General features: G+C 49.9%; 1 protein-coding gene across 1 annotated transcript in view; it reads left to right on the top strand.

Annotated features, from left to right (window-relative positions):
- LOC140428230 (coagulation factor VII-like) overlaps positions 1 to 20974 on the top strand; it is a 187516-nt gene that overhangs the window by 100740 nt on the left and 65802 nt on the right. Inside the window, 1 exon segment of the mRNA XM_072514477.1 lies at positions 13632 to 13753. Coding sequence (XP_072370578.1) covers positions 13632 to 13753 — 122 coding nt within the window.

Raw genomic sequence — 20974 nt, 5'->3', positions numbered from 1 at the left:
ACGTAAACGTCACCGAATTGTGGTCACTGTCCCCAAAGTGCTCTCCTCCCTCCAAATCCAACACCTGGCCTGGTTCATTACCCAAAACCAAATCCAACGTGGCCTCGCCTCTTGTTGGCCTGTCAACATATTGTTTCAGGAAACCCTCCTGCACACACTGTACACAAAACGACCCATCTATTGTACTCGAACTATATCTTTTCCAGTCAATATTTGGAAAGTTAAAGTCTCCCATAATAACTACCCTGTTACTTTCGCTCATATCCAGAATCATCTTCGCCATCCTTTCCTCTACATCCCTAGAACTATTAGGAGGCCTATAAAAAACTCCCAACAGGGTGACCTCTCCTTTCCTGTTTCTAACTTCAGCCCATACTACCTCGGAAGAAGAGTCCCCATCTAGCATCCTCTCCGCCACCGTAACACTGCTCTTGACTAGCAGCGCCACACCTCCCCCTCTTTTGCCTCCTTCTCTGAGCTTACTAAAACACCTAAACCCCGGAACCTGCAACATCCATTCCTGTCCCTGCTCTATCCATGTCTCCGAAATGGCCACAACATCGAAGTCCCAGGTACCAACCCATGCTGCCAGTTCCCCTACCTTATTTCGTATACTCCTGGCATTGAAGTAGACACACTTCAAACCACCTACCTGAACACTGGCCCCCTCCTGCGACGTCAAATCTGTGCTCCTGACCTCTATACTCTCATTCTCCCTTACCCTAAAACTACAATCCAGGTTCCCATGCCCCTGCTGCATTAGTTTAAACCCCCCCAAAGAGCACTAACAAATCTCCCCCCCCCAGGATATTTGTGCCCCTCAGGTTCAGATGTAGACCATCCTGTCTGTAGAGGTCCCACCTTCCCCAGAAAGAGCCCCAGTTATCCAGAAATCTGAATCCCTCCCGCCTGCACCATCCCTGTAGCCACGTGTTTAAATGCTCTCTCTCCCTATTCCTCATCTCACTATCACGTGGCACGGGCAACAACCCAGAGATAACAACTCTGTTTGTTCTAGTTCTGAGCTTCCATCCTAGCTCCCTGAAAGCCTGCCTGACATCCTTGTCCCCTTTCCTACCTATGTCGTTAGTGCCAATGTGGACCACGACTTGGGGCTGCTCCCCCTCCCCCCTAAGGACCCGGAAAACACGATCCGAGACATCACGTACCCTTGCACCTGGGAGGCAACATACCAAACATGAGTCTCTCACGCTCCCACAAAATCTCCTATCTGTGCCCCTGACTATAGAGTCCCCAATTACTAATGCTCTGCTCCTCTCCCCCTTCCCTTCTGAGCAACAGGGACAGACTCCGTGCCAGAGGCCCGTACCCCATGGCTTACCCCTGGTAAGTCCCCCCCCCCACAAGTATCCAAAGCGGTATACTTGTTTCTCAGGGGAACGACCGCAGGGGATCCCTGCACTGACTGCTTTTTCCCAGTCCCTCTTACAGTTACATCCCCTCAAGGGGGCGGAGCCAGGGGCTGAGCCCACAAGGGCACCAACATGATATAATCGGTGTAGTACAGTACAATAGTCCATAGGTGGAGCCCACATGGGCACAGCATGGTACATGTAGTACAGAGGTGAATGGTTACCATAATACCTTCACCACACAGATCCTGGTCGAGACCAGACTGGGCCTCCAGAACTGGAGGGGGGCCTCAGGAGATGACTTCACTCGTACCCCAGTGGTCTGGAGTAGCGCTGGGGCCATCGGGCACCCCAAGGGAGGAGGAGGTGATGGTGCCGTGCCAGTGACTCCCGCAGGGGAGGTGCCAGAAAGAACAGAGCAGCACCTCGGATTTCCCACCTCCTGTCCCTGGTGCATCTGATGGGCAGCATGCAGAACAGGGTGACACCACTCCATCCGGGACACCTGAGCAGTAGCAGGGCCCATCTAGGCCGGTTCGTCCCCGAGACGCGTGCCAACAGGGTAGGGCAGGAGTCACAGCAGGCCGCCGCCACTCTTGCTGTACCACCTGGGGAACCACCTAGGCGTAGCTTTCGGGCCTGTGTGGCCAGAAAGTTAGACACTAGTTACCTTGGCACAGGTGCAGGGCACAAGTTTAGTTATGGGGGTGAGGGCACAGACTGTATATGTCTTTTCACAATAAACACATGTTAACACCGTTAAATCCTGCCTCAATGCTCTGTCCGATGGGTGTGGGGTGTGGGCGGGGGAGGGGGGCAGTGCAGGCCCTATGGGAGAACAGTGCTCCCCTCCCCCACCGTGTCCCAACCATCCTCAGCACCACAGCCCAGCAATTCGACAGGACCGTGTGATGGACTGGCCAGCTCGCATGCAGGGATCACCCAGGTGGAAGGTGCTATTGTGGCATGAGTCAGACGTTGTCATACGATGTGGAGCACCGGAACTCATTGCAGAGCAGGCTGTCATAATCCTCCATCTCCTGGACCACTGCCAACCCAATGCCCCTGGCTCGTAACACCGTAGGTATGTATAACGGAGGAGTGTCCACGCGGGCGGTCTAGCGGTGTGGGAAGTGAGGGGATGTGGGTCTGAGATATGGTGTCTATGCCCCTGGCCAACTCCCCACTCCACCCCCTCCCTCCTAGTCAGTGAATCTGGATGCGGTCAGAGTCACACGTGCGCGTTGGCCCTGATGATAATGTCGTGCGGCCTCCCCTGCCTGCCCGGGCCCCGTGTCCTGCTTATTGTCCCCCTCCCCCACATCCTCCTCATTAGATGAGGCCTGCCCTTCCTCCTCATCCTCCTCCTCCAGCACATCGCCCCTCAGCTGCTCGATGTTGTGGAGGATGCAGCAGGCCGCCACAATGCGGGTGACCCTCCTAGCCTCGTACTGGAGGGTTTCTCCAGAGCAGTCCAGGTATCTGAAGCGCATCTTCAGGATGCCGAAGTACCGCTCGATCACTCTCCTGGTTGTTGCATGGGCGTCGCTGTAGAGGGTCTCCGCGTCAGTCTGCGGCCTCCGGATAGGTGTCATCAGCCACAGCCACAGCGGGTAACCCCTGCCGCCCAGGAGCCAACCCATCAGCCGGGGTGGGTGCCCCTCGAACATATCAGGGATCACCAGTGTGCCAGGATGAAGGAGTCGTGCACACTGCCTGGTTATTGGGTGCAGAGGTGTATGATGCGCAGCTGATGGTCACAGACCAGCTGGATGTTCATTGAGTGGTATTCCTTTCGGTTCATGTAGAGTGTCCTGTTATCCGTTAGTGCCCCTAGGGCGACATGTGCATCCCTTTTATCACCCCCTGGACACGGAGAATCCCGGCAATGGCAGCGAACCCTGCTGCTCGGGCATCCTGGTGGGGTCGGAGCACATGGAAATGGATGCATTGCTCCGCCTGGGCATATAGGGCCTCCGTGACGGCACCGATGCACCTGTGCACCGAGCTCTGTGACATCCCGGACAGCTCCCCACTCGGCGACTGGAAGGACCTCGTCGCGTAATAGTTCATGGTGACCGTCACCTTGACGGTCACTGGGAGCGGGCATCATCCCCCAAAACCCCGTGGTGCCAGGTGTGCCATCATATGACACATGTATCGCACTGTCTCTCTACCTACCGGATTCTCCAACGGCATGCCCGGTCCAGTAGGTCCTCAAATGACAGGCAGCACCGGTATACACGAGGCCTCATGCGGTGCCTCCTTGGCAGCTCCTCCTCCTCGCCCTGTTGGGCGGCCGGCCCTCCAACCTGTGCGGCTGCAACCTGCCCCTCTGCAGCCTGTTCCTCTGCAGCATGTCCCTCTGCAGCCCCTCCTTCTGCAGCCTGGTCCGCTGCTGGCCGCTCTGCTGTTGCAACTTCACCCTCCTCTCCGAGCAGCTCCCACTCACGTGGCCACAGGGCATCCCGCAGAGTTCCAACCATCACCACGGTGGCCAGCATTGCTGGCTGAACAACAAATGCCATTGTCTGCATGTGGTGAAAGGCCAACATGGTAGCATGGCGCATACTCCCATGCCAAACCATGTTCGGTGGTCTACATGGTAGCCCCAGTTGGCAGTGCAGGCTCTGCCCACGCATGTCCCTCCCTCACGACGGCACCCCTGCCCCATCGGTATCCGGCACCATCGGTGCCCCCGGTCCTGGCGACCGTTCCTGCTGCCAGCGGTACCGTTGGTTGGCACTGCCCTCACTGGGGGCTACCGTGGGTGACGGCCGCTTGGGCAGGGTGTTTGTGGGTGGGGGGCACACTGTGGTGGGAGCTGGGGTACGGGGGTGGGCACACCCATATGACCAGTGTCACTGTGTAGAACCAGGGGCCAAGGTGGGTTGTCAGTGGGTATGCAGCAAGGTGGCCAGTGTAATGGCAGTCGGTGTGTAGGCACCGCCCCAGTGGGGGGGGCACGCCGTCTGCTCGGCCTCTCCCCCTGCTCCCCCTCCCCTCTCCCAGCCCTGGCAGGGGGCCCGTTAACCCAGCCAGCACGGCCGGTGTCTGGGCCGGCAGCCCACAGTCACCCCACTCCATGTCCTACCTCCTCTCTCTCAGCAGCCAAGACGCAAGGTTCACGATTTTTGAAACCACAAGTGAACCATGCCGTCGGGAACTCGGCCCATCGGAGGAGGTGAACCTTGGAGGCCCTGGAGAATAGGGTGTCAGGCCCGCTAATGATATGCCTACTGTACTTTAACCCCATGCAGCGAGCAATTCATTTCCGCCATTTTCGGGGTTCAATGGCATCCCAATTAGGCATCAAACCGTCGCCGACCCCAATGTTAGCGTCAGAGACGATTCTCCGCCCAATCGCGTTTCGCGATTTCATCGCCGGCAAGTGGACAGTCCAGCCCCCTATAATTCACTGACAGCAGGAAACGGCGGCGGGATTCCCTGATCATAGAATTTACAGTGCAGTGCAGAATGAGGCCATTCCGCCCATCGAGTCTGCACCGGCCCTTAGAAAGAGCACCCTACCCAAGCCCACACCTCTATCCTACCCCCCGTAACCCAGTAACCCCATCCCACCTTTTTGGACATTAAGGGCAATTTAGCATGGCCAATCCACTAAACCTGCACATCTTTGGACTGTGGTAGGAAACCGGAGCACCCGGAGGAAACCCACGCACACACGGGGAGAATGTGCCCGAAATTCTATGATCAGTGACCCAGCGGGGCATCGAACCTGCAACTATAAGTGTTGATGCCGGGACAGGTTTGTGGACTTCCATGGCAGCAAAACTGGCTCCACACCTGGACCAATTCAGCGACAGTGGAGGGGCTACCAGCTGTGTCATGTGGAACACAATCGATTCCAATGAGAAACAGTGTGGGATTCGCCGGGTCCGTGATTGACACTCGGGAGGCTGACAAGCTGCAGCCGCGTATACACACTGCGCCACATACAGCATCTCAGCCAACAAGATAACACTGGTTGCGCTAGTGCACGCCTTTCCTGCTGCTGGGTCGAGAGGGTGGGCGCCCTGGGGCACCCATATGAACTGTGGCCTTAGAGCCACAGTGGGCAGTCAGTGGCGTGCGCAACCGTGTGGCTGCCTTGCAAGCCGCAGCAATGGTACTCCATGCCCGTCCACCCCGATGCTACACGCCACCTCCTGGCCACCCCCAACTACTCCCCCCGGTCCTGGCAGAAGCCCCCTGGTCAGCAGCACAACTGTCAGCAAATTATGCCGATGTTGGACACTTTCCGCACCCCCTCTCTCTCCCTCAGCAGCCACGGCTCCTCTTCCACGATTTTTAAAAACACAAGTCATCCTTGCCCTTGGGAATTTGCCCTAGTGGAGGTGGAGCATTGCGGAGACCCCGGAGAATACCGGGTCAGTCCCTCTAATGATATGCCAACGATATTTACTATAAATGCGTTCTGGAATGCACTGATGCCGCTGCCGAGGCACCGGACTATTGCGATTTGACATGAAACTGGCGTCCACCACGATTTCAGAACCGATTCACCGCATTGCTCGATTCTGACATCAGCCGATGGAGAATCCCGCCCTAATTCATTGACAGCAAGAATCACTGATAATAAGAATCCGATAAATCACGAACCGAGGAACTCACTGTTTTCATTTCCCGTCACCACGCACATCACCAGGGTGTTATCATAGAATTTACAGTGCAGAAGGAGGCCATTTGGCCCGTCGAGTCTGCACCAGCTCTTGGAAAGAGCACCCTACCGAGGCCCACACCACCCTATCCCCAAAACCCAGTAACCCCACTCAACCAACCCTAAGGCCAATTTTGGACACTAAGGGCAATTTAGCATGGCCAATCCACCTAACCTGCACGTCTTTGGACTGTGGGAGGAAATCGGAGCACCCGGAGGAAACCCACGCACACACGGGGAGAACGTGCAGACTCCGCACAGACAGTGACCCAAGCCAGGAATCAAACCTGGGACCCTGGAGCTGTGAAGCAATTATGCTAACCACTATGCTACCGTGCTGCCCACGGTTATGTGAAATACTTCAACTGTTTCAATAGGTGATAAAAGAAATATAAATTCTGGATTCTGCCTCTCCTCTCCACACATCAGTTGCACTGTGTGAAATCATTGCCATTGATTGTGTTGGGATGGGTCTCCAAATTTGTGCCAGACTTCATCGTTTCTGGACATAGGGCTGGATTCTCCGATTCTGAGGCTATGCTGCAGGATCAGTCAGGGTCAGCATGGATTTATGATGGGAAAATCAGGCCTGACAAGTCTGTTGGAATTCTTTGAAGATGTAACCAATACAGTTGACAAGGGGGAGCCAGTCGATGTAGTATATTTGGACTTTCAGAAGGTGTTTGACAAAGTCCCGCATAAGAGATTATTGTGCAAAATTAAAGCGCATGGGATTGGGGGAAATGCATTGAGGTGGATAGAAAACTGGTTGCCAGAGAGGAAACAAAATGTGGGGATTAATGGGTCCTTTTCAAATTGGCAGGCAGTAACTAGTGGGGTACCACAGGGATCGGTGCTGGGACCCCAGCTATTCACAATATTTATTAATGATTTGGATGAGTGAACAAAATGTAACATCTCAAAGTTTACAGATGATACCAAATTGGGTGGGAGGGTGAATTGTGACAAGGATGCAGGGATCCTACAGCAAGATCTGGTCAGGTTGGATGAGTGGCAGATGCAGTATAATTTGAATAAGTGTGAGGTTATTCACTTTGGAAGCAAAAACTGGAAAGCATATTACTATCTGAATGGTCGAAAATTGGGAGGGGGCGTGTGCAGTGGGACCTGGGTGTCCTTGTGCACCAGATTTCGGAGACATGGATAGAGCAGGGACAGGAATGGTTGTTGCAGGTGTCGGGGTTTAGATATTTCAGTAAGCTCAGGGAAGGTGGTAAAAGAGGGGGAGGGGTGGCATTGTTAGTCAAGGACAGTATTACGGTGGCAGAAAGGACATTTGATGAGGACTCATCTACTGAGGTAGTATGGGCTGAGGTTAGAAACAGGAAGAGAGAGGTCACCCTGTTAGGGGTTTTCTATAGGCCTCCGAAAAGTTCCAGAGATGTAGAGGAAAGGATTGCAAAGATGATTCGGGATAGGAGCGAAAGCAACAGGGTAGTTGTTATGGGGGACTTTAACTTTCCAAGTATTGACTGGAAACACTATAGTTGGAGTACTTTAGATGGGTCCGTTTTTGTCCAATGTGTGCAGGAGGCTTTCCTGACACAGTATGCAGATAGAACAACGAGAGGCGGGGCCATATTGGATTTGGTACTGGGTAATGAACCTCACACTTGCCTCAGCTGCCGAACCACCCTACCCATTGACAGAAGGTCAAATTTGGCCTGCAACTCCTTCCTCCTCACCAGCAACCCTGGCTCCGGATCCTCCATGTATCTTCCATCCACCTCCAAAATATTTTGGACACTGACGCTCAGTGGGCAGCACGGTAGCATTGTGGATAGCACAATTGCTTCACAGCTCCAGGGTCCCAGGTTCGATTCCGGCTTGGGTCACTGTCTGTGCGGAGTCTGCACATCCTCCCCGTGTGTGCGTGGGTTTCCTCCGGAAACTCCGGTTTCCTCCCACAGTCCAAAGATGTGCAGGTTAGGTGGATTGGCCATGATAAAATTGCCCTTAGTGTCCAAAATTGCCCTTAGTGTTGGGTGGAGTTACTGGGTTATGGGGATAGGGTGGAGGTATTGACCTTGGGTAGGGTGCTCTTTCCAAGAGCCGGTGCAGACTCGATGGGCCGAATGGCCTCGTTCTGCACTGTAAATCCTATGAAATTCTATGACAGGTGTTAGATTTGGAGGTAGGTGAGCACTTTGGTGATAGTGACCACAATTTGATTATGTTTACTTTAGTGATGGAAAGGGATAGGTATATACCGCAGGGCAAGAGTTATATCTGGGGGAAAGGCAATTATGATGCGATGAGGCAGGACTTAGGATGCATCGGATGGAGAGGAAAACTGCAGGGGATGGGCACAATGGAAATGTGGAGCTTGTTCAAGGAACAGCGACTGCATGTCCTTGATAAGTATGTACCTGTCAGGCAGGGAGGAAGTGGTCAAGCAAGGGAACTGTGGTTTACTAAAGCAGTCGAAACACTTGTCAGGAGGAAGAAGGAGGCTTATGTAAAGATGAGACGTGAAGGTTCAGTTAGGGTGCTTGAGAGTTACAAGTTAGCTAGGAAGGACCTAAAGAGAGAGCTAAGAAGAGCCAGAAGGGGACACGAGAAGTCTTTGGCAGGTAGGATCAAGGATAACCCTAAAGCTTTCTATAGATATGTCAGGAATAAAAGAATGACTAGGGTAAGAGTGGGGCCAGTCAAGGACAGTAGTGGGAAATTGTGTGTGGAGTACGAGGAGATAGGAAAGGTGCTAAATGAATATTTTTCGTCAGTATTCACACAGGAAAAAGACAATGTTGTCGAAGAGAATACTGAGATTCAGGCTACTAGACTAGAAGGGCTTGAGGTTCATAAGGAGGAGGTGTTAGCAATTCTGGGAAGTGTGAAAATAGATATGTCCCCTGGGCCGGAAGGGATTTATCCTAGGATTCTCTGGGAAGCTAGGGAGGAGATTTCTGAGCCTTTGGCTTTGATCTTTAAGTCATCTTTGTCTACGGGAATAATGCCAGAAGACTGGAGGATAGCAAATGTTGTCCCCTTGTTCAAGAAGGGGAGTAGAGACAACCCCGGTAACAATAGACCAGTGAGCCTTACTTCTGTTGTGGGCAAAATCTTGGAAAGGTTTATAAGAGATAGGATGTATGATCATCTGGAAAGGAATAATTTGATTAGAGATAGTCAACACGGTTTTGTGAAGGGTAGATTGTGCCTCACAAACCTTATTGAGTACTTTGAGAAGGTGACCAAACAGGTGTATGAGGGTAAAGCGGTTGATGTGGTGTATATGGATTTCAGTAAAGCGTTTGATAAGGTTCCCCACGGTAGGCTACTGCAGAAAATACGGAGGCATGGTATTCAGGGTGATTTAGCAGTTTGGATCAGAAATTGGCTAGCTGGAAAAAGACAAAGGGTGGTGGTTGATGGGAAATGTTCAGACTGGAGTCCGTTTACTAGTGGTGTACCACAAGGATCTGTTTTGGGGCCGCTACTGTTTGTTATTTTTATAAATGACCTGGAGGAGGGCGTAGAAGGATGAGTGAGTAAATTTGCAGATGACACTAAAGTCGGTGGAGTTGTGGACAGTGCGGAAGGATGTTGCAAGTTACAGAGGGACATAGATAAGCTGCAGCGCTGGGCTGAGAGGTAGCAAATGGAGTTAATGAAGAAAAGGGTGAGGTGATTCATTTTAGAAGGAATAACAGGAAGACAGAGTACTGGGCTAATGGTAAGATTTGGCAGAGAGATCTCGGTGTCCATGTACATAGATCCCTGAAAGTTGCCACCCAGGTTGAGAGGGTTGTTAAGAAGGTGTGTTAGCTTTTATTGGTAGAGGGATTGAGTTTCAGAGCCATGAGGTCATGTTGCAGCTGTACAAAACTCTGGTGCGGCTGCATTTGGAGTATTGCGTGCAATTCTGGTCGCCACATTATAGGAAGGATGTGGAAGCATTGGAAAGGGTGCAGAGGAGATTTACCAGAATGCTGCCTGGTATGGAGGGAAGATCTTATGAGGGAAGGCTGAGGGACTTGAGGCTGTTTTCGTTAGAGAGAAGAAGGTTAAGAGGTTAAGAGGACTGAATTGAGTCATACAAGATGATCAGAGGGTTAGATAGTGTGGACAGTGAGAGTCTTTTTCCTCGGATGGTGATGTCTAGCACGAGGGGACATAGCTTTAAATTGAGGGGAGATAGATATAGGACAGATGTCAGAGTTAGGTTCTTTACTCAGAGAGTAGTAAGTTCATGGACTGCCCTGCCTGCAACAGTAGTGGACTTGCCAACACTAAGGGCATTCAAATGGTCATTGGATAGACATATGGACGATAAGGGATTAGTGTAGATGGGCTTCAGAGTGGTTTCACAGGTCGGCGCAACATCGAGGGCCGAAGGGCCTGTACTGCGCTGTAATGTTCTATGTTCCAGCCGCTGAAGGTAAGCATGCAGGTGCAGCAGGCGGTAAAGGAGGCTAATGGCATGTTTGCCTTCATTGCGAGAGGTTTTGAGCATAGAAGCAGGGATGTGTTTCTGCAATTGTACAGGGGCCTTGATGAGGCCATACTTGGAGTATTGTGTGCAGTTTTGGTCTCCGTCTCTGAGGAAGGATGTTCTTGCTCTCGAGGGAGTGCAGCGAAGGTTTACCAGATTGATTCCAGGGATGGCGGGACTGTCATATGAGGAGAGATTGACTAGGTTGGGATTGTTCTCGCTGGAGTTCAGAAGAATGAAGGAGGATCTCATAGAGACTTATAAAATTCCAACAGAACTAGACAGGGTAAATGCAGGGAAGATGTTACCAATGATGGGTGTGTCACAGTCTGAGGATTCAGGGTAAACCATTTCGGACAGAGATAATCGGACCAGAGAATGACTAGGGTAAGAGTAGGGCCAGTCAAGGACAGGGATGGGAAGTTGTGTGTGGAGTCTGAAGAGATAGGCGAGATACTAAATGAATATTTTTCGTCAGTATTCACTCAGGAAAAAGAGAATGTTGTGGAGGAGAATGCTGAGACCCAGGCTATTAGAATAGATGGCACTGAGGTACGTAGGGAAGAGGTGTTGGCAATTCTGGACAGGCTGAAAATAGATAAGTCCCCGGGGCCTGATGGGATTTATCCTAGGATTCTCTGGGAAGCCAGGGAAGAGATTGCTGGGCCTTTGGCTATGATTTTTATGTCATCATTGGCTACAGCAATAGTGCCAGAGGACTGGAGGATAGCAAATGTGGTCCCTTTGTTCAAGAAGGGGGGTAGAGACAACCCCGGCAACTATAGACCGGTGAGCCTCACGTCTGTTGTGGGTAAAGTCTTGGAGGGGATTATAAGAGACAAGATTTATAATCATCTGGATAGGAATAATATGATTAGGGATAGTCAGCATGGCTTTGTGAAGGGTAGGTCATGCTTCACAAACCTTATCGAGCTCTTTGAGAAGGTGACTGAACAGGTAGACGAGGGTAGAGCAGTTGATGTGGTGTATATGGATTTCAGCAAAGCGTTTGATAAGGTTCCCCACGGTAGGCTATTGCAGAAAATACGGAGGCTGGGGATTGAGGGCGATTTAGAGATGTGGATCAGAAATTGGCTAGCTGAAAGAAGACAGAGGGTGGTGGTTGATGGGAAATGTTCAGAATGGAGTTCAGTTACAAGTGGCGTACCACAAGGATCTGTTCTGGGGCCGTTGCTGTTTGTCATTTTTATCAATGACCTAGAGGAGGGCGCAGAAGGGTGGGTGAGTAAATTTGCAGACGACGCTAAAGTCGGTGGTGTTGTCGACAGTGAGGAAGGATGTAGCAGGTTACAGAGGGACATAGATAAGCTGCAGAGCTGGGCTGAGAGGTGGAAAATGGAGTTTAATGTAGAGAAGTGTGAGGTGATTCACTTTGGAAGGAATAACAGGAATGCGGAATATTTGGCTAATGGTAAAGTTCTTGAAAGTGTGGATGAGCAGAGGGATCTATGTGTCCATGTACATAGATCCCTGAAAGTTGCCACCCAGGTTGATAGGGTTGTGAAGAAGGCCTATGGAGTGTTGGCCTTTATTGGTAGAGGGATTGAGTTCCGGAGTCATGAGGTCATGTTGCAGCTGTACAAAACTCTGGTACGGCCGCATTTGGAGTATTGCGTACAGTTCTGATCACCGCATTATAGGAAGGACGTGGAGGCTTTGGAGCGGGTGCAGAGGAGATTTACCAGGATGTTGCCTGGTATGGAGGGAAAATCTTATGAGGAAAGGCTGATGGACTTAAGGTTGTTTTCGTTAGAGAGAAGAAGGTTAAGAGGAGACTTAATAGAGGCATACAAAATGATCAGGGGGTTAGATAGGGTGGACAGTGAGAGCCTTCTCCCGCGGATGGAAATGGCTAGCACGAGGGGACATAGCCTTAAACTGAGGGGTAATAGATATAGGACAGAGGTCAGAGGTAGGTTCTTTACGCAAAGAGTGGTGAGGCTGTGGAATGCCCTACCTGCAACAGTAGTGAACTCGCCAACATTGAGGGCATTTAAAAGTTTATTGGATAAGCATATGGATGATAATGGCATAGTGTAGGTTAGATGGCTTTTGTTTTTTGACTTCCCATGCCGGTGCAACATCGTGGGCTGAAGGGCCTGTACTGCGCTGTATTGTTCTATGTTCTATGTTCTATAAGGAGACATTTCTTCACATAAAGAGTGGTGAGCCTGTGGAATTAATTACCACAGGAAGTAGTTGATGCTAAAACTTTGAATATATTCAAGAGGCAGCTGGATATAGCACTTGGGGAGAATGGGATCGAAGTCTATGGGGAGAAAGCAGGATTAGGCTATTGAATTGGATGATCAGCCGTGTTCGTGATGAATGGCGGAGCAGTCTCGAAGGGCCAAAAGGCCTCCTCCTGCTCCTATCTTCTATGTATCTATGTTCCCACGCTGGTGTGGGAATGGTGGTGTTTTATGATGGAATAAATGCCACAAAACGACCACCGATTCTCTGTTTTTGGGTGGGGGCTAGCATGCCGGCAGCATAGAGCACCTGGATCTGGCTGCCGATATCGCTCAGAGAATTGCCGGGTCCGTGGCCGTGCATGCGCACGGCGGCAGCCTGCAGCGGCTGCATCATGCTACATGGCAGTGGCTGCTCGCGGACCCAGCCCATGAAATAGTGCCCCCCCTTTGGCCAGTTCGCGCTCCCTGGATCACCACGCCCCAGTGCCCCCAGCCCCTGATAAAGCCCCCCTGCCGCGGATCGGCCCTCCCCCAATTGTGGCGGCGCTGGACTGATTCCCAGCCACCACGCCAAGTTCCTGACGGATGAGACCACACGCGACCTACGCCATCGGGAACTCGGCCGGTTGAGGGTGGAGCATCGGGCGTGGGCCTCAGGCAATCTCTTGAGGCCGTCGATACATCGCGCGGCATATTCTTTGGAGGGGGCGTAACATCGCGAAAGCGGCGCTACCCCCAATTTGGTCGGGAACTGTGATTCTCCGGCCATTCGGCGAACGCAATTTCAGCATCGGCAACCGGAGAATTCACCTAGGCCTTTTCTACTAAACTGAAGTTTTTAGAATTACATTGATAAAAAGTTAACTCGTTTCAAGACTAAATGATAACTTTTATTTTAAAAGTGCCCTATCCATGTGGGAAAGTGCCAGTTTTGATGAATAAGAAGAGCAAGCCTGATGAATGTAAGAGTCTCGGGAGAATTGTTGGTGGATCGGATGCTTTGAAAGGAGAATACCCATGGCAGGTATACAAGAATTAATGCTGCCAAATATCAACTTCCTCAGTCCATTTTGGGTGCTATCTCTCTTAGCTTTATTATTGTATTTCACTGCTTTTTGCCCAGAGCTGTTAATATTTTAGGTATTTATTCAATTAAATTAGAATTAACTTGATTAGTTTGGTTTCATTTGTGCCTTTTATTAATGTGTTCCATATTCAGAAGCATGATGGCCCGGATTCAGTGGTTATAATAGTTATAAAACTGGCAACTTTCATCTACTGAAACTGACAGCAACATCTGTGAATTGAACGATAACCAATGTTCTTTACTTCCACAGATGCTGTCAGACCTGTTGAACTTGTCTAACATTTTCTGTTTTTGTTTCTTTACTTCCTCAATTGTCTGTGAGAATTCTTCGGTGTGACTGGCTACTTACCCTGCTTGATGGCATGGCACCAGATTTAATTTATCATTGGATTAAATGAAATTCATGTCGTAGTGATTGCTAGATCTTTGCCGACAGTTTACAAGATCAGCGGCTTTGCTACTGATCGTAAGATCCAGTGCAGTATTAACTGAGCTGCACTCATCCAAGCAATTTCCTTCAATTTAATGGCTCAGTCTATGTTCCCTTGTTGCTGATACAATGAGAACAGGAATCTGACTGCACTTTTCTTTTCTTTCAGAATTTAAAAACCCTTTGTTAGACCGACTTTACATTCTCTTTTTAAAAAAAAAAAAATTTGGAGTACCCAATTTTATTTTTTTCTAATTAAGGGACAATTTAGCGTGACCAATCCACCTACCCTGCACATCATTGGGTTGTGGGGGCAAAACCTACGTAAACACGGGGAGAATGTGCAAACTCCACACGGACAGTGACCCAGAGCCGGAATCAAATCTGGGACCTCGGCCCGTGATGCAGCAGTGCTAACCACTGTGCCACCGTGCTGCCCGACCTTACATTCTCAAACCATGTCAGTACACTTCCCATTTTGAAATCGTTATTTTTAAGAATACCATCCAATCCTGGATACATCCCACTGAATTTCCCACAGCTCCGAGGACCCGGGTTCGATCCCATCAGGTCACTGTCCATCCATTGGAATCCATTTGGCCCATCAAGTCTGCACCGATCCATGTCCCACCCTATCCCTGCAATCCCAGAACCTAACTTTCACGTCCCTGGACACTAAGGGACAATTTAGCGTGGCCAATCCATCTACCCCATACACCTTTGGACTATGGGAGGGAACGGGAGAACCCAGAGGAAACCCACGCAGACACAGGGAGAACATGCAAACTCCATGCAAGCAGTGACCCAAGGTGGGAATTTAACCCAGGTCCCTGGCGCTGTGAGGCAGCAGTGCTAACCACTGTGCTACCGTGAATGTTTGTGGAAGGGGTAACAATCAAACAGACCTATTTGTCTTGGCAGTGATGAGCTTTTTGAGTGTTGTTGGAGCTGCACTCATCCAGGCAAATGGAGAGTATTCCATCACACTTCTGACTTGTGCCTTGTAGTGGTGGATATGTTTTGGGGAGTCAGGAGGTGAGTTACTCGCCGCAGAATTCCTAGCCTTTAATCTGCTCTTGTGGTCACAGTATTTATTTGGCTAGTCCAATTCAGTTTCTGGTCAATGGTAATGCTCAGGATGGTAACTACCCCACCCCGCATAATGAGGGATTCAGCAATGGTAATGCCATTGAATGTCAAGGGGTGATGGTTAGATCCTCTCTTGTTGGAGATTGTCATTCTCTGACACTTGTGTGGCACAAATATTACTTGTTAGACCAAGCCTGGATATTGTCCAGGTCTTGCTGCAATTGGTCATGTACTACTTGAAGCACATTGAGAAAAACAAAATACTACAGCTGCTGGAGATCCAAAATAAAAACAGAAAGTGCTGGAAAATCTAAGCAGGTCCGGCAGTCTCTGCGGAGAGAAAAAAAGAGTTAATGGATGGAAATTTCCTGTTTTGAAATGAAGTGTCATTGCGGAGAGGTTCCCTGGTGTATTTCCCACTGTTCGGTGTGGCGTTTTTGTGCTCTGAAGTTAATTTATAGAATCCGTACAGTGCAGAAGGAGGCCAGCCGGCCCATCGAGTCCGCACCGACCCTCCGAAAGAGCACTCTGCCTCGGCCCCACTCCGCCCGTGACCCCAATTAGCCTTTGGACACGAAGGGACAATTTTAGCATAGTGCTGTGAGGCACCATGCCGCCCCATCGTTTTGTCTAGGCGACTACCTCTTTGAATCGGTTCAGAACTGATTAATCTGCTCCACCCTTACCTATTGGGGTTCAAGGTCTGGGTGCCATATTTAAATGCCACCGACATACATAATCCACTGTCTGCAACCCAGCTGTCTTTCAGGAGACCTATAGAAATGTTTGCGCAGAAGCAAAAGAAGAAGACTGCCTGAGACTTAACTACTACTCCCTTGGGCAATAGTAAGAGGAGTACACCAACAGCAGGATGTGCTGTATCCGAGATATAGCCCCAGGAGGAACACCAGCCTCAGCTCTCCGACCTGAGAGGGCAGAGCAAGTCAAATCAGGCTCCAGCAGGCTTGATGTCAACCTCAGTCAAGATAGTTACTCAAATCCCATGTGATGTCAGGGAGATGTGTGAAAATCCTGATTGGAGGTGTGCGCTAAATGCTTTTGTAACCCTTATTGCCTGTGAGAAACATTGGGCTGGATTCTCCGGTTGGCGCCGGTTAAATCGTGTTCGGCGACCGGGGACGACGACATTATTCGGGGCTGGGGGCACTGTTGGAGGGTGGTCCGGGATGCGCGAGCCAAGAGGGGGACTATTTTGCGGACCATCCTATCCCATCCTATTCATGTATTCATCAAGATGCCTCTTAAACATCGCTATTGTATCTCCATCTACCACCACCCCTGGCAATACGTTCCAGTCACTCACTGCCTCGCACATCTCCTCTAGACTTTCCCCCTTGTACCTTAAATTTATGTCTCCTAGTAATTGATTTTTCCACCCTGGGAAAAAGCATCTGACTATCCACGCTGTCCATGCAACTCATAATTTTGTAGACCTCGATCAGGTCGCCCCTCAAAATTCCGTCGTTCCAGGAAAAACAATCTGAGTTTATCCAACCTCTCATAATACCCTCCTGACCAGGCAACATTCTGGTAAACCTCTTCTGTACCTCTCCATAGGAAGGCGGTGGCATAGTGGTATTGTTGCTAAACTAATAATCCAGAGACCTGGGATAATGATCTGGGGATCCGGGTTCGAATCCCACCACGGCATGTGATGGAATTTAACTCAATGAAATATCTGGAATTAAAAGTCTAATGATGACCATGAAACCTTTGTCGATAGGAGAGATAGGGTGACTCGAGGGCAGGTAGAAGTAGAAAGAAGTTGAACCATGACATCACAGCCTGCAGGTAAGTGATTGGCTGGTGACTGGTAAGTAGTTTTTCTTTTCCCTGAGGTGTTCTCGTGCAGGGTGCAGTGGTTGCTGAGTGAATGCTTGCTGAGAAGGGGATACATTTTAAAAAATCTTACTGTTGGGAGTTTCCAGCTGAATCCGGTCGGAGTGAGGACAGAGTGACTGCTGGGTAAGTAGTAAAGATTTAAATTGTTTGCGCGGGCCCATAACAGCTGATTGCTGTTCGCGTGCGGGACGCAGTGGTTGCTGGATCAGTGTTTTATTTTTACCTGTATTTAAGTTGGGCGGTTCCTAAACCCTAGACACTGCACTTGTAGTGTCCCCCACCCTTCTGCCTCCTCTAACCTAAGGGGTAGAGTGAATAACACGTAAGCTCTTTCTTTCTTTTTCTTGTTTTATCTAGAGGGGATGGCAGAGAAGGCAGTGCAATGTTCCTCCTGCAGAATGTTTGAGGTGAGGGACGCCGTCAGTGTCCCTGCTGATTTCACCCATCTCCAGCTCCTCAGAAACCGCGTTAGGGAACTGGAGTTGGAGCTGGATGAACTTCAGATCATTCGGGAGGCAGAGGTGGTCATAGATAGTAGCTTCAGCAATGTAGTTATTCCAAAGAATCAAGGTAGATGGGTGACGGTGAGAGGGGCTGGGAGGAAGCAGTCAGTGCAGGGATCCCCTGTGGTCGTTCCCCTCAGTAACAAGTATACCGCATTGGATACTGTTGATGGGGAACGACCTACCAGGGGTAAGCCACGGTGAACGGATCTCCAGCACTGAATCCGTCACTGTAGCTCAGAAGGGAAGGAAAGAGAGCAATAGTTATTGGGGACTTGATAGTTAGAGGGACAGATAGACGGTTCTGAGGCAGCGAAAGAGACTCACGGATGGCATGTTGCCTCCCGGGTGCCAGGGTCCGTGACGTCTCGGACCATGTTTTCAGAATCCTATAGGGGGAGGGGGACAGTCACAAGTCGTGGTACACATCGGTACCAACAACATAGGTAAGAGAAGGGACCGGGATTTAAAACAGGAATTTAGGGAGCTAGGGTGGAAGCTGAGAGCCAGGACAAACCATGTTGTCATCACTGGTTTGTTGCCGGTGCCACGTGCTAGCGAGGTGAGGAACAGGGAGAGAGTGCAGATAAACACGTGGCTGCAGGGATGGTGTAGGAGGGAGGGTTTCAGGTATGTGGATAATTGGAGCACATTCTGGGGAAGGTGGGACCTGTACAGACAGGACGGTTTGAATCTGAACCAGAGAGGCACCAATATCCTGGGAGGGAAATTTGCTACGGCTCCTCCGGGGGGTTTAAACTAATTTGTCAGGGGGATGGGAAAACGAGCTGTAGTCCAGAAGCCAGTGTTGAGAGTAGTGAGGTACTGAGGAGGGTATCAAGGTCGCAGGAGTGTACCGGCAGACAGAAAGGTGGGTTGAAGTGTGTCTACTTCAATGCAAGGAACATCCGGAATAAGATAGGTGAACTTGGAGCGTGGATTGGTACTTGGGACTACGATGTTGTGGCCATTACGGAGACATGGTTAGAACAGGGACAGGAATAGTTCCGGGGTATAGATGTTTCAGTAAGAGTAGGGAAGGTGGTAAAAGAGGTGGAGGAGTAGCATTGTTAATCAAGGATAGTTTAACGGCTGCAGAAAGGCAGTTCGAAGGGGATCTGCCTACTGAAGTAATATGGGCCGAAGTTAGAAATAGGAAAGGAGCGGGCACGTTGTTAGGAGTTTTCTCTAGGCCCCCAAATAGTAATAGAGATGTGGAGGAAGAAATTGCAAAACAGATTATGGATAGGTGTGGAGGTCTCAGGGTAGTTGTCATGGGTGACTTTAACTTTCCAAATATTGATTGGAACCTCTATAGGTCGAACAGTTCGGATGGGGCAGTTTTTGTACAGTGTGTGCAGGAGGGTTTCCTGACACAACATGTGGATAGGCCGACACGAGGGGGGGGGGCCACATTGGATTTGGTACTGGGTAATGAACCAGGCCAGGTGTTAGATTTGGAGGTAGGTGGGCACTTTGGTGATAGTGACCACAATTCGGTTACATTTACTTTAGCGATGGAAAGGGAAGGTATATATCGCAGGGCAAGAGTTATAGCTGGGGGAAAGGCAATTATGATGCGATTAGGCAAGACTTAGGATGCATAGGATGGGGAAGGAAACTGCAGGGGAGGGGCACAATTGAAATGTGGAGCTTGTTCAATGAACCGGGCCAAGTGTTAGATTTGTTTGTGGGAGAGCACTTTGGAGATAGTGACCACAATTCGGTGTCTTTCACTATTGCAATGGAGAGGGATAGGGCCATATGGCAGGGCAAGGTTTATAATTGGGGGAGGGGTAATTATGATGCGATTAGGCAAGAATTAGGGAGCATAAGATGGGAACAGAAACTGTCAGGGAAAGGCACAAATGAAAAGTGGAGCTTGTTCAAGGAACAAATACTGCGTGTCCTTGATAGGTACGTCCCTGTCAGGCAGGGAGGAAATGGCCGTGTGAGGGAACCATGGTTCACAAAAGAGGTTGAATGTTTTGTCAAGAGGAAAAAGGAAGCGTATGTAAGAATGAGAAAACAAGGTTCAGTTGGGTCGCTTGAGGGTTACAAGGTTGCAAGGACTGAGCTAAAAAAAGGGTTTAGGAGAGCTAGGAGGGGCATGAGACGTCCTTGGCAGGTCGGATCAAGGAAAACCCCAAGGCTTTTTACTCTTACGTGAGAAATAAAAGAATGACCAGGGTGAGGTTAGGGCCAGTCAAGGACAGTAGTGGGAACTTGTGCATGGAGTCAGAAGAAATAAGAGAGGCGCTGAATGAATACTTTTCTTCAGTGTTCACCAAGGAGAGGGGCCATGTTTTTGAGGATGAGAGTGTGAGACAGGTGGGTAGGCTGGAGGAGGTAGATGTTCTGAGGAAGGATCTATTAGCAATTTTGAAAAACCTTAGGGTCGACAAGTCCCCTGGGCCAGATGGGATATATCCAAGGATTCTTTGGGAGGCAAGGGATGAGATTGCAGAGCCTTTGGCTTTAATCTTTGGGTCCTCACTGTCCACGGGGATAGTGCCAGAGGACTGGAGAGTGGCAAATGTTGTTCTTCTGTTCAAGAAATAGAATAGGAATGACCCTGGTAATTATAGGCTGGTTGGTCTTACTTCGGTGGTCGGTAAGTTAATGGAAAAGGTCCTGAAGGATAGGATTTATGACCGTTTGGAAAGATGCAGCTTAGTCCGAGATAGTCAACACGGATTCGTGAAGAGTAAGTCTTGCCTCACAAATTTGATTGAATTCTTTGAGGAGATAACTAAGTGTGTAGATGAAGGTAGAGCAGTTGATGTCGTATACATGGATTTTAGTAAGGCGTTTGATAAGGTTCCCCATGATAGGCTTATGAAGAAAGTAAGGAGGTGGGGGATAGAGGGAAATTTGGCCAATTGGATAAGTGGTGGATGGAAATTTTTCAGACTGGAGACCAGTTACCAGCGGTGTACCACAGGGATCAGTGCTGGGTCCTCTGCTATTTGTGATTTTTATCAATGACTTGCAGGAGGGGGCTGAAGGGTGGGTCAGTAAATTTGCTGATGACACCAAGATTGGTGGAGTAGTGGATAATGTGGAGGGCTGTTGTAGGCTGCAAAGAGACATTGATAGGATGCAGAGCTGGGCTGAGAAATGGCAGATGGAGTTTAACCCTGATAAGTGCGAGTTGAGGGGCGACCTGATAGAGGTCTACAAAATTATGAGGGGCATAAACAGAGTGGATAGTCAGAGGCTTTTCCCCGGGGTAGAGGGGTCAATTATGAGGGGGCATAGGTTTAAGGTGAG

The sequence above is a fragment of the Scyliorhinus torazame genome, chromosome 8, assembly GCF_047496885.1.
Source record: "Scyliorhinus torazame isolate Kashiwa2021f chromosome 8, sScyTor2.1, whole genome shotgun sequence".
Taxonomy (NCBI): domain Eukaryota; kingdom Metazoa; phylum Chordata; class Chondrichthyes; order Carcharhiniformes; family Scyliorhinidae; genus Scyliorhinus; species Scyliorhinus torazame.
The sequence above is the reverse complement of the archived record's forward strand: the minus strand, read 5'-3'. Positions and strand labels throughout refer to the sequence as shown.